Genomic DNA, 24,122 nt, shown 5'->3' on the forward strand with positions numbered 1-24,122 from the left:
GCACACCCTTCATTGGGCTTCCAGGCTTCTCTATCCAAGCGGGTCTGTCCTCCGTCAGCACCCATCTGTCTCAGCACTGTATCCAGGGCCTCTATTTTCTTTCTTTTTAAAATATTTTATTGATTTAAGAGGAAGGAAGAGGGAGGGAAACATAATGATGAGAGAGAATCATTGATCGGCTGCCTCCTGCATGCCTCCTAATGGGGATTGAGCCTGCAACCTGGGCATGTGCCCTTAACTGGAATCAAACTCAGGACCCTTCAGTCTGCAGGCTAACGCTCTATCCACTGAGTCAAACCAGCTCGGATCCTCCATTTTCTTTCATCCATTTTTATCCCTTGGTGGCTCACCCTTCACCTCAACCTGATGACTCTTGGTTTATGCAGAGGTTACACATTTAATCCCCACTTTGCACATCACCCTTTTATCCTCATGCCAGGAACAAATCAATCTATGTGGGGTTCTGCAGGCCAGCACCTCCCATGTCACTGCTTGTCCCACTCTACTCTCTTACCTAGGCCAGCTCCTGCTGCTTCTTGCCCATTGGGGTCTGTTCTCTGCAGAGCAGGCAAAGAGATCCTTTTACAGTGAAGCCAGACCTCTGCCCTCCTCTGCTCAGCCACAACCTTCCTGGCTTTCCAGGACTCCAGCCTAATGTGCTCCCCAGGGGTCACCTGTTCACACAGTGTGCGGTTGATTTGCTTCATTTCTTAGACCATTCCACCCCCTTGAAGAAAAGCCAGGACTTCTTTTTGATTTGCTTATTAGGCCCAGAATGAGCCTCAGTCACAGCTGTTGAAAGGATGCTGGTCAGGATTTCCCAGAGGGAACTTCCTGTCCCAAAGGAGGGTCATGTTGGATATATGTGTTCTGCTGTCAGATCTTGGTGTTCCAGAAGTCAATATCTATGCTGGCTCGCCATCAGGCAGCAGGCTCAGCTAACCAGGACTGACACCCTGGTTAGCTGAGTCAGCTAACCAGTATCTTCTGAATGAGGGTGAGTGGCTCTGAGCATCAGGTTCAATGGCTGAGGCATGGGGGCCCAACTACCAGGGCCACCACCCTTCCTGCCCAGCCCAGCACTTTGTTCCTAGGGAGCATGGCTAGCTTTGAACCCAGCAGGATGTCAGCATCACACTCCCTTCTCCTGGTACACTAACCCCGAGCTGTACTAGGGAGGGGAGACTGAGGCAACCTTGCCCTTGTCTGGCCTGGGAGGATCCAGCTGTCTGCCTTCATCTGGGTCACTAGATCCTGAAAAATCTGGCCTAAGATGTGTTGTTTGGTGAGTCTTTTTGTTGTTTAAATTTTAGTTAACAAAATAAAAGAGTACCATGACAAAGTTTAGAAAATAAAATAGTAGATGTCATTATACTCCTACTACCCAGGGTTCATCCTGTCAGTGGTCTATACATTTCTACTTCTACTGGATTCATGCCTTTTTAGAAGAAAGCTCTGTTTTACTTCCTGTTACCACATAATTGAGCACCCAGGCTGTTAAGTGAGGTCAAGCTTTCCTGTATTTCTCACCAGGCCAAAGGCGTGAGGCCTTGTTCCAGCAGCTGTGGCACCAGGTCTTGGTGCTTTTTCTTGAGGATCCAGAAATGGTGGTGCCTTAGAAATACTAAAACCCGAAAACAAGAAAGGCTTACACCTAGATGCACCACTGTGTTTGTGTCTCCCCACCTGGTACCACCTATGGGTGGCTCAGGTAGAGTCAGAAGAGGAAGGCACACCAAGACCCCATGGGGCTGGGTCCTTTGAGGCAAAGGGGATGGAGCAGAGCCTGATGAGCGAGGTGTGCCATTGAAGAGACCAGCGAGATGTTCTAATGTCTTATTTTGAGCTAATTTTAGACGGACAGAGTTGAAAACACAGAGTATATGTTGTGCCCTCACTGGGCTCTGGGATGCATCTCCTTCTGGGTCTCCTGAGCTGTGGTAGGTCATCCACCCCTTGTCTTCCTTGAAAGGCACAGTTTGATGACACTTTTGAGGAATATTGATTAGATATTTGGTCTAATGTCCACACCTGGATGAAGGGACATGTTTTTAGTGAGAATGCACAGATGTGTCGTGAGGTCTTGGTGCATTGTGTCTTGTTCTTGGTGTCAGCAGTTGCATTGTGGCGCAGCTGCTGTCTTTCCCTTTTTAGTTGATAAATATCTTGGGAAAGGTACTGTGAAACTTTTTTATATTTTTTTTATTTTTTACAGAGAGGAAGGGAGAGGGACAGAGAGTTAGGAACATCGATGACAGAGAAACATCGATCAGCTGCCTCCTGCACATCCCCCACTGGGGATGTGCCCGCAACCAAGGTACATGCCCTTGACCAGAATGGAACCTGGGACCCTTCAGTCCGCAGGCCGACGCTCTATCCACTGAGCCAAACCGGCTTTGGCGGTACTGTGAAACTCCTAAGGCTTATTATTCTCGAGCTTGTACCTATTTTAGTATCCTTAGTGAATCTTGTCTGCAGCAGTCAGTACTGTGGTGTTGGCCTAATGATTGTCTACTTCCCTCTCTCTACATTTATTGATTAGAATGCTCTTGTAATCCAACATGAATCACCATTACTTATTTTGTGTGCAAATTGTTCCAGCCTTGGCCATTAGGAGCTCCTTTAGGTTGCCCCATCTTTCTGAGCATGTTCTCACTTTTCAGCCTCATAAGATGTTCCAGCTGAGTCCTCTTATTAACCACGTGGTCCCTTCTAGTGGGAATGGTGTTTAGAAACCACATCCTGAGTGCAGGATGTGCTCACTGTCCTGAGTGACATAGCCAGGTGAGGTGTGTTACTCTGCATCCCTCCATGTGGTCTACATTGAAATCTTGACTTCATCATGTGCTTGCATCTTCCTTCTTTAAGACAGAGACTCGGTGCTTCTTACTGCAAGGTGTTTACTGGCCTGTCACTCCCAGCATACATGTCTCATTTCACAAGTGCTGGCCCATCCATGAAATAAATGCCTTCACTGGTTAAATGGCCTTTATGGTAGTTCTCCTGGTCTTATGCCTAATGATATCTTTTCTAAAGTAACTCAAGTGAGCACTCTCTTCCCCTAACTCTGACCCCCAGTAGGACAGTCAGGCTCTGTTGTTGCATGTGTTCCATGTTGGCATCTGCATCCCTTTGGTGTTAGAGTTTATTTGGGGGACATGAAACCTCACTATTAATAAAGGAAATAACCCAGCATCCTCTTCCTCTCCTCTGCCCCATTTGCTCTTCTTCTGTCTTTGTCATATTTCTTTTGCACAAACAGCCCAGCATTGTTCATTTGCCTGCTCTCTTGAGTATGAGCATCTACATTTGGTGGGACCAGTGGTGTGTCTTCAGGTCAGACTTGGTCACTATTGTTGGTGCAGGTTCCCAGCCTCCACTAACCCCCCCTCCCTCTCACCCTTTGTGACTGTAGATTGCACCCCCTCCCTCCTTGGCGGAGCCCCTGAAGGAGCTGTTTAAGCAGCAGGAGGCTGTGAGGGGGAAGCTGCGCCTGCAGCACAGCATCGAACGGGTAAGAAGAGGTCTTGCATCGGGGACTGTGGGCCTGGGGTATATCTGGCCGTGTTGGGATTGGCTCATATGGTTTCTGTCCTCCAGGAAAAACTGATCGTCTCCTGTGAACAGGAGATCCTGCGGGTTCACTGCCGGGCAGCGAGGACCATCGCAAATCAGGCAGTGCCATTTAGTGCCTGCACCATGCTGCTGGACTCGGAGGTCTACAACATGCCTCTGGAAAGTCAGGTCAGTGGTTGCCAAGGTTGTGCACTCACATTTGTCTCCTAAGATGATTTGTGCCCCCACAAATTACTCTGAACATGTGAGCAGGTCTGCCCTCGGGACAAGGGCGGCATGGGTGATCAGATAGCAGTACATGTAATGCTGATGTCATGAGATGCTGCATGGGCTCTTCGAGGCCCCATTCCAGGGTCCTCACAAACACAGGCTCTTAGGTCACTGGGTTGCACTGGGCCTTAGTTTCAGTCACATGAAGAGTTAAACTTTCCTCTAAAACATACAAATGATTAGAATGAGCAGCACCCAGAGCTGCTGCATAAATAGCCTTCTGCAGCGAATATCCCCATAGGAGGCTATCATGCTGGGGATAATGGTGGCCTTGCACCAGCATGGTGACATTGGCAGCCAGGTCCTGCAGCCAAGGGCCAAGAGGTATGGGAGCCTGGGGCTGCTTAGCATAGCAGTGGTTCCCTTCCCACTTCCCAGAGTCCTGTTAGAACTTCCCCGCTGATCGGATGCAGGCTGGGCAGCAGAGTCCAGAGCAATGCCCATCTGTCCTCCAGAGAGGCCCTGCCTCATCCACCCCAGCTGATCATCCTGGTTCCCCTTGCCCCAGGGTTAGATTTGTCCCATGTGGTCATACCCTTTGCTTCCCCCACCAAACCTGACCTGTCATTAAACATTTGGGTGCCCTTGCCCCCATGGGTCTGCTGGGGTGCAAAATTATCCCATTTAGTGGCTCTGTCTACTGGCAACCCCAAGCTTCAGGAGATTTCAGCTGCCTCTTACCAGTCCATGGACACAGTTAAAATTGAAACTGTGCCAAGTGTCTCTCATGTCCCCAATTGTCCATCTTAAGCCTGGCTGCTTCTCATACCTCCTACTGCCTGCCGCACTTAGGCCTGGTCTCCTGAGGCTGTCTGCCCTGGGTTTTACTCCCCAATTTATTCTCTTCCCCAGCAACCACTGTGACTTTTTTAGAAACAACCCAGTGTGCATCATTCCAGGCCTGCCCTCTGCTTCTTGCCCCGCTCATGTTGACTTTCCCAGAATACTGTTGCTCTCTTGGGCCTCTCCTGCTGCCCCCCTTCACTGTTCAGGCCTTGGCACCAAGAGCCCTACTGACAGATGCACCTCCTGGCACCCTAGCTGGCATGAACTCCTGCTGTGTCAGGATCACATGGACCCCTAGGGTTCTGAGCAGCATTTCTGGTTTGGCTGTGTGGTATCATACAGTGAGTTCAGTGGTTTTAGTTAAAATTTTATTTTAATTAGCAAATTAAAGATTTTCCATTCACTTAACATACATTCTTGAAGGATATATTTGAAAGTTTCCACACTTAACATAACATACTATGTATTGAGACGAGTTTTTCCTAAAACAAAACATTTGTCAACAAACTATAAAACAAAATATTTGGTTGGGGATCAAGTGATTACTTCAGGGTTAGGTGCTTCAAAGTTTTGCATCTGAAACAAAAAAGGAAAAGGAATATGGTGGTCTTCAAGGGATTTCCTACATTCCTTCTGAATGTCCAAGAGAGAAGGCCTCAGGGTGCACTTCTTCCTGGCAAATACGTTTGATGTGGAGCCTGGGCTCAGCCACCAGGTGGTCAGTCGCTCACATACCTGTGGCTGAGAGACTTTCACATGTTCTTCTCAGCATGCTGTCCACTCCAGCATCCAGGGAGAACCAGACAGTAGGAATCTGAAAACTACTTGCTCCATTGTCTCCTGGTTCCTCCTAAAGCATCCCTGTTTGTAAACTACAGTCCATCACAGACAGAGATGCTGCCATACTTGAGAATGGTGACCTCAAGGTGTAGTGCTCCTACAGAGTGAAACCAGGAGGCTGGCCCTCAAACACCCTTTACGAAGAAAAAAAAAATGTACTTCCAGTGTTTACAAACAGAAGTTAAAACAGATACCATCACCAGCTTTACCATGCGCCTGTGTGTGGCCTCCAGAAGCAGTGCAGGCCAGAATTTGAGGGCTTCCCAATTCTGTTTCTTCTGTGGGCGTCGTAACAGACATGCAGAAAAGCCTTCATGGACGGTACCAAGTCATCCCCAGGGCAGCTCCATCACAGACAGCATCCACCCAGGCATATTACACAAGCTATAGGGGGAAGAAGACAACCAAGAGTCATACTGGTGTGTCTTTTAGCATGACGACAGCGTGTGGATTCAGGAATGAGACTACAGCTTTCATTCTTCACTTAGGAAGGAGGATTTGAAACACCCTGCAGGTTTGATTTCTCCATTGTTCCCCTATCAAAATGCCCATATTTGATTTCTCCTCCAGGGCGACGAAAACAAGTCTGTAAGAGATCGTTTCAACGCCCGCCAGTTCATCTCCTGGCTCCAGGATGTGGATGACAAGTACGACCGCATGAAGGTGAGTGCACTGTACTCCCCTCAAACATTACTTGGGCTGGGAGCCCCCAGGAGTCTTCTGGGATGTGGGGAGGCTGCTGCTGGGTCCCATGTTTGGAGGTGACAGTTTCAGACTCTCTGAACCCAGCAGATACTTTCAGGGAATCCCCACCGCCATGTTGCCTCCTTAGAGTATCTTCCCTCCTGTCCAGGTATGCGGGGAGCAGCTCCTGTCACCAGCTGGCGGTCAGACCTCTGTGGGACCCCACCTTGAGCCCTCCACAGCATACACCCATCACCACTGCTCTGGATGTGCTGACCAGTGCAGCAGGCCAGAGGATGGGTGGGAGATAGAAAAATTAGCAAGTAAGAAGCACATCCTCATCTTCAGTTGCTAGAGTTGCACATGGGCATGGGGTCACTCATGAGAATGAGCTGTAAAACTTACCAACAATAACAAGCCAGTTATAAAATTCACACACAGGTCAGTACCACCCTAGGAAGCTCCATGAGGCAGGGCTGAGCAGACTGTGCCTGTTGCTCTTCTCACTGCGAGCTACAGAGCTGGTGGAGGGAACCCAAAGCTCCCCCATTCCAAACCCTGTATTACCTGTACTTGGAGAGTAAGACAGTGTTTCCAGGATTCTAGCCTTAACCTGTGCTCCTTACCTCAACGGCCCATGACCATGTTGTCATAGCATTGCACACAGGTACCACATGAGGTAGACACAAAACACAGAGCCGAGAACAGTGAGCCCATGTGGCGTTTCAGGCCCTAGCATCTCATGATGTGGGTGCAGGTGCAGCTGAGGTGAGGCCCAGCTCCCAGGTGACGGTGCAGAGTCATACCGTTGTTCTTAGCCAGACTTGAAGGTAGCCACAGGGAAGATTTCCCAATAAAAAAAATAAGTTTTAACCACATTAAAGTTATACTTTATACATTTAAAATGCCACATAAGTTCAGTTTCCTTACTGTACCAAAGAACTTGCAAACTAATAAAAAAGGTGGATAGAAAAAGAAATTAGTGAGGAATGTAGTCGGTTTATGAAGATGAAGCCACACCTTCATGAGGCCATGTGTTGTGTGACCATTTGTTTCAGAATCCTATTTAGAAGACAGAGTATCTATCAAATTTCACAATATTTTGGCTATCTAACTAGCGAGCTCCCTTGAGTCATTTAAAACTCGGGAAAATGTAAAAAAAAAAAAAAAAAAGTTCATTGGAACAACCCAATAAAATAAGAAAAATAAGAAACCCAGAAGCCCATTGATAATTCTGTGGTTAAATGGAGTATGGGAATATCTGAAGATGTAATTACTACAAAATATTTTAAAGTAGGCAAACATGGCCCAGCCTGTGAAGGTATCGGAGCTACTCATAAAATGGGTCCGGTCCATCTTGAGGTTCAGACCATTGCAGCATACACATGAAGACAGTACAGAGCCATGGCTTCCAGGCTGCAGCACTCAAGAGATTATTTCCAGAAGACTAAAGATGGAGGGTTTTTATCCCCCATCCTCAACACACTTTTTAAAAACAATTATTTTAAAACGTATTATACATTGTGATACTCCATCCCAAATATTTGTGTGCACCCTTAAGAAAAGATTATTTTTCTGTACAGTCACTGTAACAGAGTCAAACTTTATTAATTCAAAGTATGGTCTACTACCTGGCCATGTTTAAATCCCCTTTGTTCCCAAAATGTGCCCAACCCTGGACCCACAGGTGCTACATTTGGTTATGTCCCATTTCAGTAATCCAGTGAGTCATTATTTGTTTTTAACTATACCTATTTAATGTGATTTAGTATCTATTTAGTAATATACCCATGAAGATTAAACACTTTAATACTAAACCCTAGATAACCCTTTTTAAAAAATAAAACTTCTATAAATGCAAATGAAATCAATATCACCACCCATAAATTAGAATTGTGAACAAAAGAAAATCAGTTGCAAATTCTAATTAGATGCTGTTGTGAAATCCATGGAGGGTGAAGACACAGAGCAGGGATAGTCTCCTCATGTGGTCAGCCAGACTACTCAGAGGGCAGGATGAGAAGGCCAGGGGTGGTGCTGTGGGCCATTCAGAGGGGCAGGCCATCCTGCTGCCAGAGCTTAGCCTGGGTCCCTCAACCCCATCCTCCCAGTGGGTATTGCAGCAGCGGGAGTGGGCAGGGGGGCCCAGGCCCAGTCCTCTTAATTGGGTACCTGGGAGCTGGGCCAGGGTCTTGCTTCCACTTCCCTCACCTACTGTGCTTTCCATGCAGACGTGTCTCCTGATGCGGCAGCAGCATGAGGCTGCAGCCCTCAATGCTGTGCAGAGAATGGAGTGGCAGCTAAAGGTCCAGGAGCTGGATCCCGCCGGTCACAAGTCCCTGTGTGTGAATGAGGTGCCCTCCTTCTATGTGCCCATGGTAGACGTCAACGATGACTTCGTGCTTCTGCCAGCCTGATGCACAACAAGGACAACTGCACAGGACACAAGCAAGGGCCACATGGGTCAGCCCAGCACTGCTGCCGAGTCCAGGTGGCGGAAGGAGACCTTGTCCCTCAGGTGGGAACACCCAGGGAAAACCCTGCACTTTGCCCCCCTAGAGCACGTCTCTTTTATACCAGCTGCCAAGGGACGACAAGGAGACCTCGGGGACACGGACACGGCAGCCTTGGGATCTGTTTTCCAGCCAGCTGCACGGGCATTTCAGGAGCTGCAGAACGGATTGCGTTTTTAAAAATCTCTTGTTCCATTCTGATCAACTAAAGGAAATAAAATTAAGGCGTCCACTCCTCACAAACAGTGACCTTCAGGTTGGAGGGCAGGGAGAGTGCCATCCTTGCTGCTGTCCTGTTGCCATGGAGCTGCTGACAGCCACAGGCCTCAGACTGGGGCTGGGACGCTGTGCTGTGCTAGGGCCAGCTGCGCCGCCCACCTGCCTGCCACAGAGGGACACAGAGCCAGGACTCTCCGGTTGTGTTTTTAATGGAGTCAAATCCACGTGGTTTGTATATTTTTCCTTTAATCTTGGGCATTTTGTTTCTCTTTCTGAGAACATAACTTGAAACACTACAGAGCCAATAATCATATAAAAAGTGTACCCGTAAACGCTGTACAGTTTTATACACATTCACAATGTACTTTTTGCTGCCTTCTAGATAATTTATTTTGCAACACATTACTGCACAGTTGTAAATAACTTATGTACTGTAACATCACTTCAGTTATGTGTAAAGAAATAAATAAATTAATTAAATGCTCTTTGTACATGACAGTCCCCTTCCCGGGAGGGGCCAGTATACAGGACTGTGAGATGAGGGTTGTTCCACTGAAAAACTCCATTGTCTTAAACATTTTCCCTCCCAAATGATTAGCTTTTGATTTTGAAACAAATTATACAATTGACCCTTGAACAATATAGTCAAAAATCGTTGACTCCCTCAAAACTTAACTACTAATAGCCTACTGTTGACGAGAAGCCTTACTGGTAACATAGTTGATTAACACATATTTTGTGTGTTATATTATATACTGTATTCTTACAATAAAGCTAGAAAAAAGAAAATGTTATCCTATATAATAAAAGGCTAATATTCAAATAGACCAAACAGCGGGACGACCGGTCGCTAAAATTTACACTGACCACCAGGGGGCAGACTCTCAACGCAGGAGCTGTCCCTGGTGGTCAGTGCACTCCCACGGGGAGCACCGCTCAGCGAGAAGCCCTGAGCTGGGCTCATGGCTAGTGAGCGCAGTGTTGGTGGCAGGAGCCTCTCCTGCCTCCGTGGCAGCGCTAAGGATGTATGACTGTCAGCTTAGGCCCAGGGAGCGGGCCTAACCAGTCAGTCAGACATCCCCCAAGGGCTCCCAGACTGCAAGAGGGTGCAGGCCAGGCTGAGGGGGACACCCCCCCCCCCAGTGCACGAATTTTGTGCACCGAGCCTCTAGTTAAAATTGTAAGAGAAAATACTTTTACAACATTTATTGGGGAAAATACACATATAAGTGCACCCATACAGTTCAAACGTGTTGTTGTAAGGGTCAAATTTTCCCCTCCTTTATTGCCCCTACTGAAAGGCTCTCCTCCGCTGCCCGAGGAGCTGCTCAGTTCATGATGGGGTGGATTTAGTTGGGGAGGCCGGGGGCCAAACCACGATCTTCACATCCCACACCCCAGACAGACAACAAGGGCCTGGGGCAGATCCATCAGCTCCTGCAAAATACCAAGGCTTTCTCTCTGCTGAGGAGACTGAGGGCATGGGAGCATAGAGACCAGCCTTTGGCAGCCAGAAACAACAGGGTGCCTGTGTCATCTGTCCTCAGAGGCCTGTCAGAGTAGGAAGGAGACAATCTCTCGCTGCTGGGGCAGCAGGTCTCTGGGCATCATGGCCTTAAAGAGACCACTGTCTAGGCCTGATCAGCTCTCACTTCCTGGCTCTACCTGTTCCCTGTGCTGAGAAAGCTTCTGCTTGGGGATGAGTCTGCATTGTTAACAGCTTCTCTGTTGTGCAGCAGCTGGTGTGGAGTCCCCACTTTAACAACCTGATGCTAACAGAAATCCAGCTCCAGAGGCAAGAGTTGGAGGTTTGAGCCCAGTGCATCCCAGGAGGGGCTGGGGCATTACAAAGCAAAAAGGACATTCACACCCTGCGCTTCTCCAAGGAGGACACCTGCAGGAATGGGATGAGAGCCAGTGTGCTGGCTGATAGTTGGGGGTATGCGGGGACCACCTTCGTAGTAGGAGCTCCCAAAGTGGCATTTTCCCCTAAACCACCCTTACCCCATTCTGTCTATAACTCCTGTTCTGACACTTGGCTCACAGACAGTTGGCTCCCCCAACACCTGGGATGCTGCAGGAATGTACAATGTGTGGAGGAGACAGGTCCAAGTCCACGGTCTAGACAGCCCTTTTCCTTGCTCAGTCTTGGGATCCCTCAGCCTCTTCTCCATGCTTCATATACCTGGTGGGTGTAGCAGGAGTTGTAGGAATGAGTCCAGATAACTAGCTCTGCCTCACAGTATTCCAGGGCAGGATTCCTAATGCCACATCCACCGCAGAGCACCCTGCTCAAAAGTGTGCCCCAGAATGGCCTGAGACAGCCTGTGACCATTTCTCCTCAGGCAGGTACAAGTAGGGCTCCTGGGCCTGCCCTGACCTCTCTGAGAGCAGGCAATGGGCAGGGCTTGGTTTTCCCAAAGGGTGTGAAAATGGTGTGGCCTTGCAGGGTCCATGCCTGGGATAATGGTGAGAGCACCCCTTCTCTACTTCTGACTCCCTTTTCCCCTTTGTGCAAATCCCCTCCAGCTTGGTCCCATCATTTGTGTGTCTGGGAATGGGTAGAGCAAAGCTCCATTGTATATTCTGGGCAAAAATTAGTTGTTTTCTAATTACAGAACTCTGATCAAAATACCACTTCTTTTAAGCCATGCTGCTGCTGCTTTTTTTTTTTTTCTTTAATCACCCAAGGATATGTTTTTATTGATTTTAGGGACAGAGAGAGAAACATAAATGTGAGAAACATCCATTGGCTGCCTCCCATATGCACACCAGCTGTGGATCAAACCCACAACCTAGGTATGTGCCCAGACCAGGAATTGAACACACAACCTTTTGGTATACTGAACAATGCTCCAACCAACTGAGCTACCCGGCCAGAGCAACTCTGCTTCTTTTTTCTTTTTTTTTTTAAGACAACATAAATTGGACTCATTCCCAGGGATATGCCTTGGCGTCAGCAGCATAAGGCCACAACAGATATTCTGGAATCCCTAACTCCATGCATGTGGCCACCTGCACAACATGCATAGCCTGGTGGCATCAGTGAAGTGCCCCAGAGATAAATTCTAAAAACAAAGGCTGTCGGTTATTCTCCCAATATTCATCTCTATCAGAGTTTGAGGAGTCAGTGCAGGTTTTTGTTTTTTTTTAAAGATTTTTTTTAATAATTGATTTTTAGAGAGAAAGGGAGAGGGAGAGACAAACATTAACATGAGAGTGAAACATTGATCAGCTGCCTCCTGCACAACCCCTACCAGGTATCAAGCCCACAACCCAGGCATATGCCATGACTGGGAATCGAACCGGCAACCTTTTGGTGCACAGGACAATGCCCAACCAATTGAGCCACACTGGCCAGGGCCAGGGCAGGTGGTTTTAGAACACTCGGGGTCCGGAATTGTGCCTGGTTGGAGATACTGTTGATGGTCTCTGAGGCCTGTGACTGCAGGTGTGGGTATCAAACTACCCTCAGGAAGGTCTGGCTTGAACTTGAAGAAGGCAGTGCTTGGCCACAGGCACTGGTGTCTTGCCATTAGCCCCCTGCTCCAACACCTAGTGCCCCCTGACTGCAGCCTAGGATCCTGGCTTTGGCACAGATGGGTGCTGAATTCCTCACTGTGAGAGGGTCTACCACCCCATAAATCAAGGCCTCTGCAGACACTTCCTGATACTTTGGCCTTCAGAGGCTTCAAAATCTTTATCAGTATCAAAAACAAAATTCTAGACAAATGCCCAGTCCCCAGGGGCTATGGGCCAACATGTCAGTCTGGACATAGAGAGACATCAATAATAAGAATAATGGATTGGCTGCCACCTCCATGCCCACACTGGTTTGATCGTGGAACCCGGGCATGTGCCCTGACCGGGAATCAAACCATGACCTCCTGGTTCATAAGTCAATGCTCAACCACTGAGCCATGGTGGCCAGGCTGGAGGTCATCTTTTTTATGCAGACATTTGCTATACAGGTGGCTTGTCCTAGGGGGGAAGACAGTGGACCCATCCTATTGGAAAATACCTGGCCCCGTGGTGTGGTGTTTCTGAGGCCCATTAAGAGGCTGAAAAGAACAGCCTCCAGGCAGAAGCAATTGCCCACCCTATTTAAAAAAAAAATCTGACACACCTGTGAACGATTGCCTGAGGGCAATTCAAGACAGAATCCTATCTGTCTGTAGACAGAGGTGATCTCTGGAGGCTTTGAGTCTCTGCCTGATCTAATTAGTCAGCAACAGCATTTGACACAGTCCTGCACTAGAGATTGAGAGGCATAGCAGATCTACCTAATACATAGTTACAAACCCAAACAGGCAGCCAGAATGAGTAGACAAGGAAACAACCCCCAAATGAAATAACAGAATTCTCCAGAAGAGATAAATGAAATGGAGATAAGAAGTTTATCTGATATAGAGTTCAGAATAATAATGGTAAAGACACTCAACAGCATGAGAAAAATATAATAACTATGAAAACAAATAATGACATAGCACAAGTATAGAACACATTGGAAGGAATACAGCAGATTAAGGGAAGCTGAGGATCGAAACAGTAAATTAGAAGTCAAGATTGAAAAAAACACTCGATCAGGGAACCAAAAAGAAAAAAACAATTAAAAACAAACCAGGAGAACAGCTTAAGGGAGCTGTGGGATAATGTGAGACGTAACAATATTCTAATAGCAGATGTGCAAGAAGAGGCAGAAGGGAGAAAGGGATAGAGAATGTGTTTGAAGAAATAATGGCAGAAAAATTCCCTAACCTGGTAAAAGATAAAAAGTCACACACATGAGGCACAGAGAACCCTAAGCAAGAAGAACCCAAACAGGCCCATGCCCAGACGCATCATAATTAAAATGCCAAAAATTAAAGACAAAGAGAGAATCTTAAAGGCAGCAAGAGAAAAGCAAACTGTTAACTACAAAGGAGGTCCCATAAGGCTGACACCTAATTTCTCATCAGGAACTCTATAGGCCAGAAGAGAATGGCATGAAGTACTCAAGGTAATGGAAAGCAAGTATCTGAAATCAAGATTACTATATCTAGCAAGGCTATCATTCAAAATAGATGGTGAAACAAAGAGCTTCCCGTACAAAAAAAAAAAAAGCTAAAGGAGTACATCACCACCAAGCCAGCATTACAAGAAATGCCAAAGTGACTGCAGTAATGAAGAAAGAAAGACAGAAACCTAGGCATAATCAATTAAAATGGCAATATATAAGTATCAATAATAACCTTAAATGTAAATGGATTAAATGCTCCAATCAAAGGACATAGGGTAGCCCAACCGGTGTGGCTAAGTGGTTGAGTGTTGACCTGTAAACCAGGAGATCAGGTTTCAATCCCCAGTCAGGGCACATGCCAGGGTTACAAGCTCAATCCTTAGTGTGGGATGTGCAGGAGACAGCCAATCAATGATTCCCTCTCTCCTCCATTCCTCTCTGAAATCAATAAATATATATTTTTAAAAAAGACATAGGGTAGCTGAATGGATACAAAAACATGACCCAACTATATGCTGTCTACAAGAAACCCACCTCGCCCTGACTGGTTTGGCTCAGTGGATAGAGCGTCAACCTGCAGACTCAAGGGTCCCAGGTTCGATTCCAGTCAAGGGCATGTACCTTGGTTGCGGGCACATACCCAGTGGGGAGTGTGCAGGAGGCAGCTGATCGATGTTTCTCTCTCATCGATGTTTCCAACTCTCTATCCCTCTCCCTTCCTCTCTGTAAAAAATCAATAGAAGGAGGAGGAAGAAGGAGGAGGAAGAAAGAGGGAGGAAGGAGGAGGGAAGAGGAGAAGGAGGAGGAGGAGGGGGAGGAGGGCGGAGGGGGAGGGGAGGGGAGGGCAGGAGGAGGGGGAGGGGGAGGAGAAGGAGGAGGAAAAACCCATCTCAGAACAAAAGACATACACAGGATGAGAGTGAAGGGATGGAAAAAAAATACTCATATCCAACAAAATAGACTTCAAAATGAAGGCCAACACAAGATACAACAAAGGTCACTACATAATACTAAAGGGATCTATCCAACAAGAGGATATAACCCTGGTAAACATATATGCACCACCCAATATAGGAGCACCTAAGTATATTTTTAAAACTTCTAGAGGACTTGAATGGAGAGATCGACAACAATACAGTCACATTAGGGGACTTTAACACTCCACTTATTTCACTTGGATAGATCTTCCAGACAAAAAATTAACAAGGGAAGAATGACTCAAAAGAACACAATGGATCAGATGGATTTAACTGACAGAACATTTCACCATAAACAGCAGAATATACATTCTTCTCAAGTGCACATGGATCATTCACAAAGATAGATCACATGTTAAGACACAAAACAAGTCTCTACAAATTCAAGAAGACTGAAATCATATCAAGTATCTTCTCAGATCACAGTGGAAAGAAATTAGAAATCAACTATAGTAAAAACACCCCAAAACATTCAAACCCATGGAGGCTAAATAGCATGTTACTAAACAATGAGTAGGTTACCAATGAGATCAAGAAAGAAATAAAAAATTTCCTGGAAACAAATGAAAATGAACACACAACAACCCGAAATATCTGGGACACAGCAAAAGCAGTCCTAATAGGGAAGTTCATAGTATTTCAGGCTTACCTCAAAAAACAATAAAAATTAACAATAAACTATTTAACCCTATAACTTAAAGTACTAGAAAGAGAACAAGAAAACCCCAGAGTAAGTAGAAGGAAGGAAACAATAAAGATTAGAGCAGAAATAAATGACAGAGATTTTTTTTTTAATACAAAAAAATTCAATGAAACCAAGAGCTGGTTCTCTGTTTTGTTTGTTTGTTTGTTTGTTGTTTGTCTTTTGTTAATCCTCCTAAAATAACCCAAGAATATTTTTCCATTGATTTTTTAGGAAGAGTGGAAGAGAGAGGAAAAGACAGAAAGAAGCACCGATGTGAGAGAAACACATCAATTGGTTGCCTGCTGCATGAGCCCGACCAGGGCCCAGGCCGGGGAGGAGCCTGCAACCAAGGTATGTGTCCTTGACTGGAATCAAACCCAGGACCCTTTGGTCCACAGGCTAACGCTCTATCCACTGAGCCAAGCTGGCTAGGGCCAAGAGCTAGTTCTTTGAAAGGATAAACAAGATTGATGAATCATTAGCCAAACTCATCAAGAAACAAAGAGAGAGGACCCAATTAAATAAAAACTGAAACAAAAGTGAAGAAGTAATCACTGACACCACAGAAATACGAAGGATTGTAAGAAAATACTGTGAACAACTACATGCCAACAAGCTGAGCAATGTGGGTGAAATGGACAAATTCCTAGAAAAATACAATCTCCTAAAAACTGAATCAGGAAGAATAAAAAAAACTTGAATAGGCTAATAACAACTGATGAAATAGAGCAGTAATCAAAAGACTCCCAGCAACCATAAACCCGGGTCTGGACAGCTTCACAGGGGAGTTTTACCAAACATTCAAAGAAGAACTAATATCTATACTCCTCAAACTATTCCAAAAAGCCCAAAAGGAAGAAACACTTCCAAGCTCTTTTTATGAGGCCAGCATTATCCTAATTCCAAAACCAGATAACGACACTACAAAGAAAGAAGAATGACAGGCCAATATCCCTGATGCACATAGAAGCTAAAATCCTCAACAAAATATTAGCAAATCAGATCCAGCAATATATTAAAAAGATCATCCCCCATGACCAAGTAGGGGGATGCAAGGCTGGTACAATATTCTCAAATCAATAAACATTATACATCACATACACAAATTGAAAGACAAAAATCACATGATCATATCAATAGATACAGAAAAAGCATTCTACAAAATCCAACACCCATTTTTGATAAAAACTCTCAGCAAAGTGGAAATAGAGGGAGCATATCTCAACATGATAAAGGCCATATATGACAAACCTACCATGAAAATCATACTCAATGGGCAAAAACTAAAACCATTTCCCCTAAGAACAGGAACAAGACAGGATGTCCGCTTTCACCATTCTTATTAAACACTAGAGGCCCAGTGCACGAAATTCGTGCACTGGAGGGGGGGGGGTCCCTCAGCCCAGCCTGCACCTTCTCCAATCTGGGACCCCAATCTGTCTGACTGCCGGTTTAGGCCCAATCTCGCAGGGACTGCTGGCTCCTAATCACTCGCCTGCCTAATTGCCCCTAACTGCTTCTGCCTGCCAGCTTGATTGCCCCCTAACTGCTCCACTGCCGGCCTGATTGACACCTAAGTGCTCCCCTGCCAGCCTGATCGCCCACAACTATTCTCCCCTGCCAGCCATCTTGTGGTAGCCATCTTGTGATGGCGTTGGGGCGGCCATCTTGTGACAACATGGGGGTGGCCATCTTGTGATGATGCAAGGGTCATCAAGGCTTTTGTTAGTATAGATAGTACTGGAAGTCCTAGCCACAGTTATCAGAGAGGAAGAAGAAATAAAAGGCATCCAAATTAGAAAGGAGGAAGTAAAAATCTCATTATTCACAGATGACATGATATTATACATAGAAAACCCTAAAGACTCTACCAAAAAACTACTAGATTTAATAAATGAATTTGGCAATGTAGCAGAATACAAAATCAACACCCAAAAGTGTATGGCTTTTTTTATATACCAACTAGAGGCCTGGTGCATGAAATTCGTGCATGGGGGGTATTCCTTAGCCTGGCCTGCACCCTCTCCATTCCAGGACCCCTCAGGGGATGTCTGACTGGCAGTCGGACATCCCTCTCAAAATCTGGTACCATTGGCTCCTAACTGCTCACCTGACTGCCTTCCTGATCACCCCTAACCACTCTACCTGCCTGACTGATCACCCCTAACTGCCTCTGCTTGCTGGCCTGACTGCACCCTAACTGGTCCCCTGCTGGCCTGGTCACACCCTAACTGGTCCCCTGCTGGCCTGGTCACCCCCTAACTGGTCCCCTGCTGGCCTGGTCACCCCCTAACTGCCCCCTGCCGGCCTGGTTGCCCCTAACTGCCCCCTGCCAGCCTGGTTGCGCCCTAACTGTCCAGAAGGAAGTCGGACATCCAGAAGATGTCCGGTTGACCCAGTCTAATTAGCATATTACCCTTTTATTAGTATAGATAATGAATTCTCAGAAAGAGAAACTAAAAAAATAATCCCATTTACCATTGCAACAAAAACATTAAGATACGTAGGAATAAACTTAACCAAGGAGGCAAAAAACCTGTATTCAGATGTTGAAAAAACAGAGGAGATATAAACAAGTAAAAGAATACACTGTGTTCATGGATTGGTAGAGTCAACATTAAAATGTCCACACTACTCAAGGAAAGCCACAGATTCAATGCAATCCCTATTTAAATACCAACAGTATATTTCACAGGTCTAAAATACTCAAAAAATTTATATGGAATCAAAAAAGACCCCGAATATCTTCAGCAATCTTGAGACAGAAAAGCAAAGTTGGAAGAATCACAATACCAGATTTAAAGTTATACTACAAAGCCACCATAATCAAAACAGCCTGGTACTGGCACAAGAACAGGCATGTAGATCAATGGAACAGAACAGAGACCCCATATATCGACCCACGACATTTTGCTCAATAGTATTTGACAAAGGAGGCAAGAGCATACAATGAAGTCAAGACAGTCTCTTCAATAAATAGTGTTGGGAAAATTGGACAGAGACATACAAAAAAAAAAAATGAAACTAGACCATCAACTTACACCACACACAAGGATAAACTCAAAATGGATAAAAGTCTTAAATGTAAGTCGTGAAACCATAAAAATCCTAAAATAAACAATAGGCAGCAAAATCTTAGACATCTTTCATAGCAATATGTTTATGGATACATCTCCTAGGGCAAAGGAAACTATGGAGAAATAAAACAAATGGGACTACATCAAAATAAAAAGCTTCTGCACAGCAAAAGAAACCAGTAACAAAAATAAAAGGGAGCCCTGTATGGGAGAACATATTTGGCAATGATACAGCTGATAAAGGGTTAATATCCAAAATACTAGTATATAAGAAACTTGTACAAACGTACCAGAAGGAAGACAAACAATCCAGTCAAAAAATGGGCAAAAGACCTAATAGACACTTCTCCAAAGAGGACATACAAAAAAATGCTCAGTCACTATTCAGCCCTAGCTGGTTTGGATCAGTGGATAGAGCGTCGGCCTGCAGACTGAGAGGTCCCAGATTCAATTCTGGTCAAGGGCACATGCCCGGGTTGTGGTCTCGATCACCAGTAGGGGGCGTGCAGGAGGCAGCCAATCAATGATTTTTTCTCTCATCATTGATGTTTCTCTCTCTCCCTTCCTCTCTGAAATAAAAATATGTTTTTAAAAAATTTAAATATGGAACTTCCATTTGACCCTGTGATCCCACTTCTAGTAATATATCCTAAGAAACCAGAAACACCAATTAGAAAGAATGTATGCACCCCTATGTTCATAGCAGCACAGTTTACAATAGCTAAGATCTGGAAACAGCCCAAATACCCATCAGTAGATGAGTGGATGAAAAGCTGTGGTACATTTATACCATGGAATACTATGCAGCAGCAAAAAAAAAAAAAAAAAAAAAGAATCTCTTACCCTTTGAGACAGCATGGAGGGACCTGGAGAGTATCATGCTAAGTGAAATAAGTCAGAGAAAGGCAAGTATCATATGATCTCCCTCATATGTTGAATCTAATTAACAAAATAAACTGATGAACAGAGTGGATCCAGAGACATGGAAGCATGGAACAGAGTGCAGAATCTCAAAGGGAAGGTGGGGGAGGGTGGGTGGGTGGGAGGTAATTAACCAAGGACCTTGTATGCAAACATGCATAACCCATGGACACAGACAATAGGGTGCTGAAGGCCTGGGGCAGGGGTAAGGTGTGGGGGTAGTCTGGAGGGGGTCAATGGGGAAAAAAGGGGGACATATGTTATACTTTCAACAATAATTACTAAAAGAAAAAAACCTGAAAAAAATAAAATATACTAGGAAAAAATGTTAAACACTATAAAAAAAATAATAAAGCAAAACACAAAGCAACCATCATTCAAAACCACCTGAAAGTTAGCTGAATGGAAGTCCTACAACTAGAGAAGTAAAGAAGCACATTGAAATTACTAGAAGAGCCGAAACCGGTTTGGCTCAGTGGATAGAGCGTCGGCCTGCGGACTCAAGGGTCCCAGGTTCGATTCTGGTAAAGGGCATGTACCTTGGTTGCGGGCACATCCCCAGTAGGGGGTGTGCAAGAGGCAGCTGATCGATGTTTCTCTCTCATCGATGTTTCTAACTCTCTATCCCTCTCTCTTCCTCTCCGTAAAAAATCAATAAAATATATTTAAAGGCACACTAAACTCTACTTGGAACCCTAGCCTAACGAACATTTAAAAAAAAAAAAAGAAGAAGAAGAAATTACTAGAAGAGCTGGAGGCGTGGAACAGTCTGGTCCAACACCCACGTGTGCCTTTTTTTTTTTTTTTTTTTTTAATCAGGAGGGATGTCTCAGCTGCAGAAGTCCCCCGTGAGAAGCAAGGGGTCCCATCCCTACACCAGGCTCCCAGCCCAGGGTTCCAGATCTAGGAAGAGACGTCCCTGTAATTTCGGGCTATAAAAACCAGTGCGGACTGTGGCTGAGTGACACAGAGACTGCTGGAGAACCAGGTGCTCCTCCTAAAGGGCTGGCACACAAACTTACTTGGACTCAATCCCTCTGAGCTTCAGTGCAGGGGACTTTGGGGGACCCAGGGACATCCAGCAGGGAACTGGATTGTTTGGCATCAGAGCAAGAACTCAGGGGCAGCTTTCTCCCAGACGGGGGTGCTCACAGGGGTCATTGTTTCTGTGCTGGGACCTCCCGCATTGAAGAGCTGACTGGCAGCCATATCCGAGTTTCCAGCTGTTTGCATTGGCTTTTCCATATGAACGGCCTGTCCTTGTTCAGGCTTCAGACTTTGCTAAAATCTCTCAAACAAGAAGCAGCTGGTATCAATCAGCATGCCCTAAAACTATCAATAAAAGGTCCAAAATCTGGCACTAGCAACAGCCTGCTTTGCTTCACAGCTGGGCCTTGCCTGGGCACTTCACAAGCCCAATACAAGTTGCAGCCATCTGCAGATCTCTCTGTAGCTCCTGCTGGTTGGACCACCGCAGTGGCTGACATTGTACCTCCCAGGAGGCCTTAGAGCCAGTGCATCTAGTGTACAGCTTCAGATCATACCAGATTACAACTCTACATATCTACAAGTGACACACTCAAGGGGCAGACTCGGTGAGCACCAAAGCTCCACTGAAGCAAGTCCTGCACTAGAGGGATGTCTCCTGCACAGCTGTTCTCCCACTGTAGTAATAGCTGGTCCTCACAGCCAAATGGCCAAGAGGTCAACTCCTCCCAGTGACACCAACAGCAGTGAAGTTTCAACTATGAGACTGTGCACACAGCCCACACATTGGCATACCTAGAGTGCCCAGCTCAGGTGACTGGGAGGCTGAACCACTAGGCCCTCATCCACTATATAAGGCCACTCTACCAATTTTCGGAGACATATCAGCTCTACCTAATACAAAGAAATAAACACAGGGAAGCAGCCAAAATGTGAAGACAAAGAAAGATGTCACAAATGTGCAAAATGGAAGCAAGCAAACTACTGGATACAGAGTTCAAAACAATGGTCATAAGGTTACTCAAGGATCTTAATGAGAGCTTCAAGGGACTCAAAGAGAGCTTCAAAGGACTTAGTGAGACTTTCAAGGATCTTAGGGAGAATGTCAAAGACATGAAAAAGAACCAATAAAAAATTAAGCATACAGTAACTAAAATGAAGAATAATTTACAGGGATTCAACAATAGAGTAGAGGATTCTGAGAATCAAATCAACAACTTGGAATATGAGGAAGCAAAAACTACCCAATCAGAAGAGCAAAAAGAAAAAAGGAATCCAAAAATATAAAGATAGCAAGGAACCTCTGGTACAACTTCAAGTGTACTAACATTTGCATTATGTGGGTGCCAGAAGGAGAAGATACTGAAAACCTATTTGTAGAAATAATGACAGAAAACTTTCCCCACCTGGTTAAAGAAATAGACTTACAAGTCCACGAAGCACAGAGAACCCCAAACAAGAGGAACCCAAAGAAGCCCAAACCAAGAAACATAATTAAAATGCCAAGGACAAAAGACAAAGAGAGAATCTTAAAAGCAGCAAGAGAAAAACAGTTAGTTACCTACAAGGGAGTGCCCATACAACTGTCAGCTGATTTCTCCACAGAAACTTTGCAGGTTTGAAGGGAGTGGCAAGAAATATTCAAAGTGATGAATAGCAAGGACCTAAAAACAAGATTACTGTACCCAGCAAAGCAATAATTTACAATCAAAGGTCAGCTAAAGAGCTTCAGAGACAAGAAAAAGCTAAAGGAGTTCATCACCACCAAACCAGTATTACATGAAATGTTGAAGGGAGAAAGAGGAGGAGGAGAGGGAAGAGAAGGAAGACGAGGAGGAGGAGGAGGAGGAGGAGGAGGAGGAGGAGCAGAAGGAGGAGGGAAATAGGGATCAAAATTATGAACAATAAAATGGCAATAAATATGGATCTATCAACAACTAAATCTATAAATCAAAATAAGCGAACAAGAAATCTAATGAATAAAATAAACTGGTGAAGCTCTAGTTGGTTTGGCTGGTGGATAGAGCATTGGCCTGAGGACTGAAGGGTCCCGGGTTCGATTCCAGTCAAGGGCACATGCCTGGGTTGCAGGCTCAATCCCCAGTAGGGGGCATGCAGGAGGCAGCCGATGAATGATCCTCTCTCATCATTGATGTTTCTATCTCTCTCTCCCTCTCCCTTCCTCTCGGAAATAAATAAACAAACAAACAAACAAACAAACTGGTGAATAAAATAGAATCAGAGGCATGGAAACATGGAACAGACTGATGAATCTCAGAGGGAAAGTGTGTGTGTGGGGGGGGGGGGGTGGGGGGGGTGGGAAGAGATTAGCCAAAGATCTTACATGAAATATGCATTACCTATGGATACAGACAATAGGGTGGTGAAGGCCTGGGGTTGGGCAGGAACCAGGTGGAGGGAGGCAATGGGGGGAAGAAAGGGGGACATCTGTAATACCTTCAACAATAAAGATTAATATACTATATATATATACACACACACACACACACACACACACACTGAGTGGCCAGATTTTTATGATCTCTGAACGCATAATAATCTGGCCACTCCGTGTATATATATGTGTATATATGTGTGTGTGTGTGTGTGTGTATACATATATATATATATATATATATGTGTGTGTGTGTGTGTGTGTGTGTGTGTTTGTGTGTGTGTACATATATATTAGAGGCCCAGTGCATGAATTCGTGCATGGGTGGGGTCCGGCCAGCCTGGACACGGGGAGGGGACATGGGTGGTTGGCCCGTCTGCCTGCTGGTCAAACTCCTGGTTGAGGGGACAATTTGCATATTAGCCTTTTATTATATAGGATATACACTGAGTGGCCAGATAATGCGTTCAGAGAGCATAATAATCTGGCCACTCAGTGTATATTATAAAAGGCCTGTGGCCCTAATGCCGTAATGACCAAAGACAGGTGCGGGTGAGCAGGGCTGCGAGCACGGCGCGGCCGCACAGGTGGGCAGGGCTGCATGATTTCATGCACTGGGCTTCTAATATACTAATAAAAGTATAATATGCTAATTAGACCAGGTCAACTGGACATCTTCCAGATGTCCAACTTCCTTCCGGACAAAGCCACGGTGGCAGGGGCCAAGGCAGAGGCAGTTAGGAGCAACCAGGCCGGCAGGGGAGAGCAGTTAGGGGGCAATCAGGTCGGCAGGGGAAAGCAGTTAGGGGATGATCAGGCTGGCAGGGGAGGGTGGTTGGGCCGGCAGGCAGAGGGGTTAGGGACGATCAGGCTGGCAGGCAGGCAGGCGAGCGGTTAGGAGCCAGTGGTCCCGGATTGTGAGAGGGATGTCCCAGATTGGAGAGGGTTCAGGCCAGGCTGAGGGACACACACACCCCCCTTTCCATGCACACATTTCGTGCTCCAGGCCTCCAATGAGGGAGCACCAAAATATATAAAGCAACTACTAAAGGGAAAAATAGACAAAACACAATCATAGTAGGAGACCTTAATACTCTATTGACAGCTCTAGAGAGATCCAACAGAATATCAATACAGAAACACTGGCCTGAAATGATACATTAAATCAAATGGACATAACTGACATTTACAGG

General features: G+C 45.6%; 1 protein-coding gene across 5 annotated transcripts in view; it reads left to right on the plus strand.

Annotated features, from left to right (window-relative positions):
• Window positions 1-9,373, plus strand: part of ANKRD11 (ankyrin repeat domain containing 11) — a 259,037-nt gene extending 249,664 nt beyond the window's left edge. For all 5 annotated transcript variants that reach the window (XM_054711347.1, XM_054711345.1, XM_054711346.1 and 2 more), the window contains 4 exons: window positions 3,416-3,514; window positions 3,601-3,744; window positions 6,043-6,135; window positions 8,388-9,373. In XM_054711347.1, coding sequence (XP_054567322.1) covers window positions 3,416-3,514; window positions 3,601-3,744; window positions 6,043-6,135; window positions 8,388-8,573 — 522 coding nt within the window. In that variant the 3' untranslated portion in view covers window positions 8,574-9,373. The remainder of the gene's footprint in view (window positions 1-3,415; window positions 3,515-3,600; window positions 3,745-6,042; window positions 6,136-8,387) is intronic.
• Window positions 9,374-24,122: the final 14,749 nt, after the last annotated feature.

This window comes from Eptesicus fuscus, chromosome 21, assembly GCF_027574615.1.
Source record: "Eptesicus fuscus isolate TK198812 chromosome 21, DD_ASM_mEF_20220401, whole genome shotgun sequence".
In the NCBI taxonomy this organism is placed as follows: domain Eukaryota; kingdom Metazoa; phylum Chordata; class Mammalia; order Chiroptera; family Vespertilionidae; genus Eptesicus; species Eptesicus fuscus.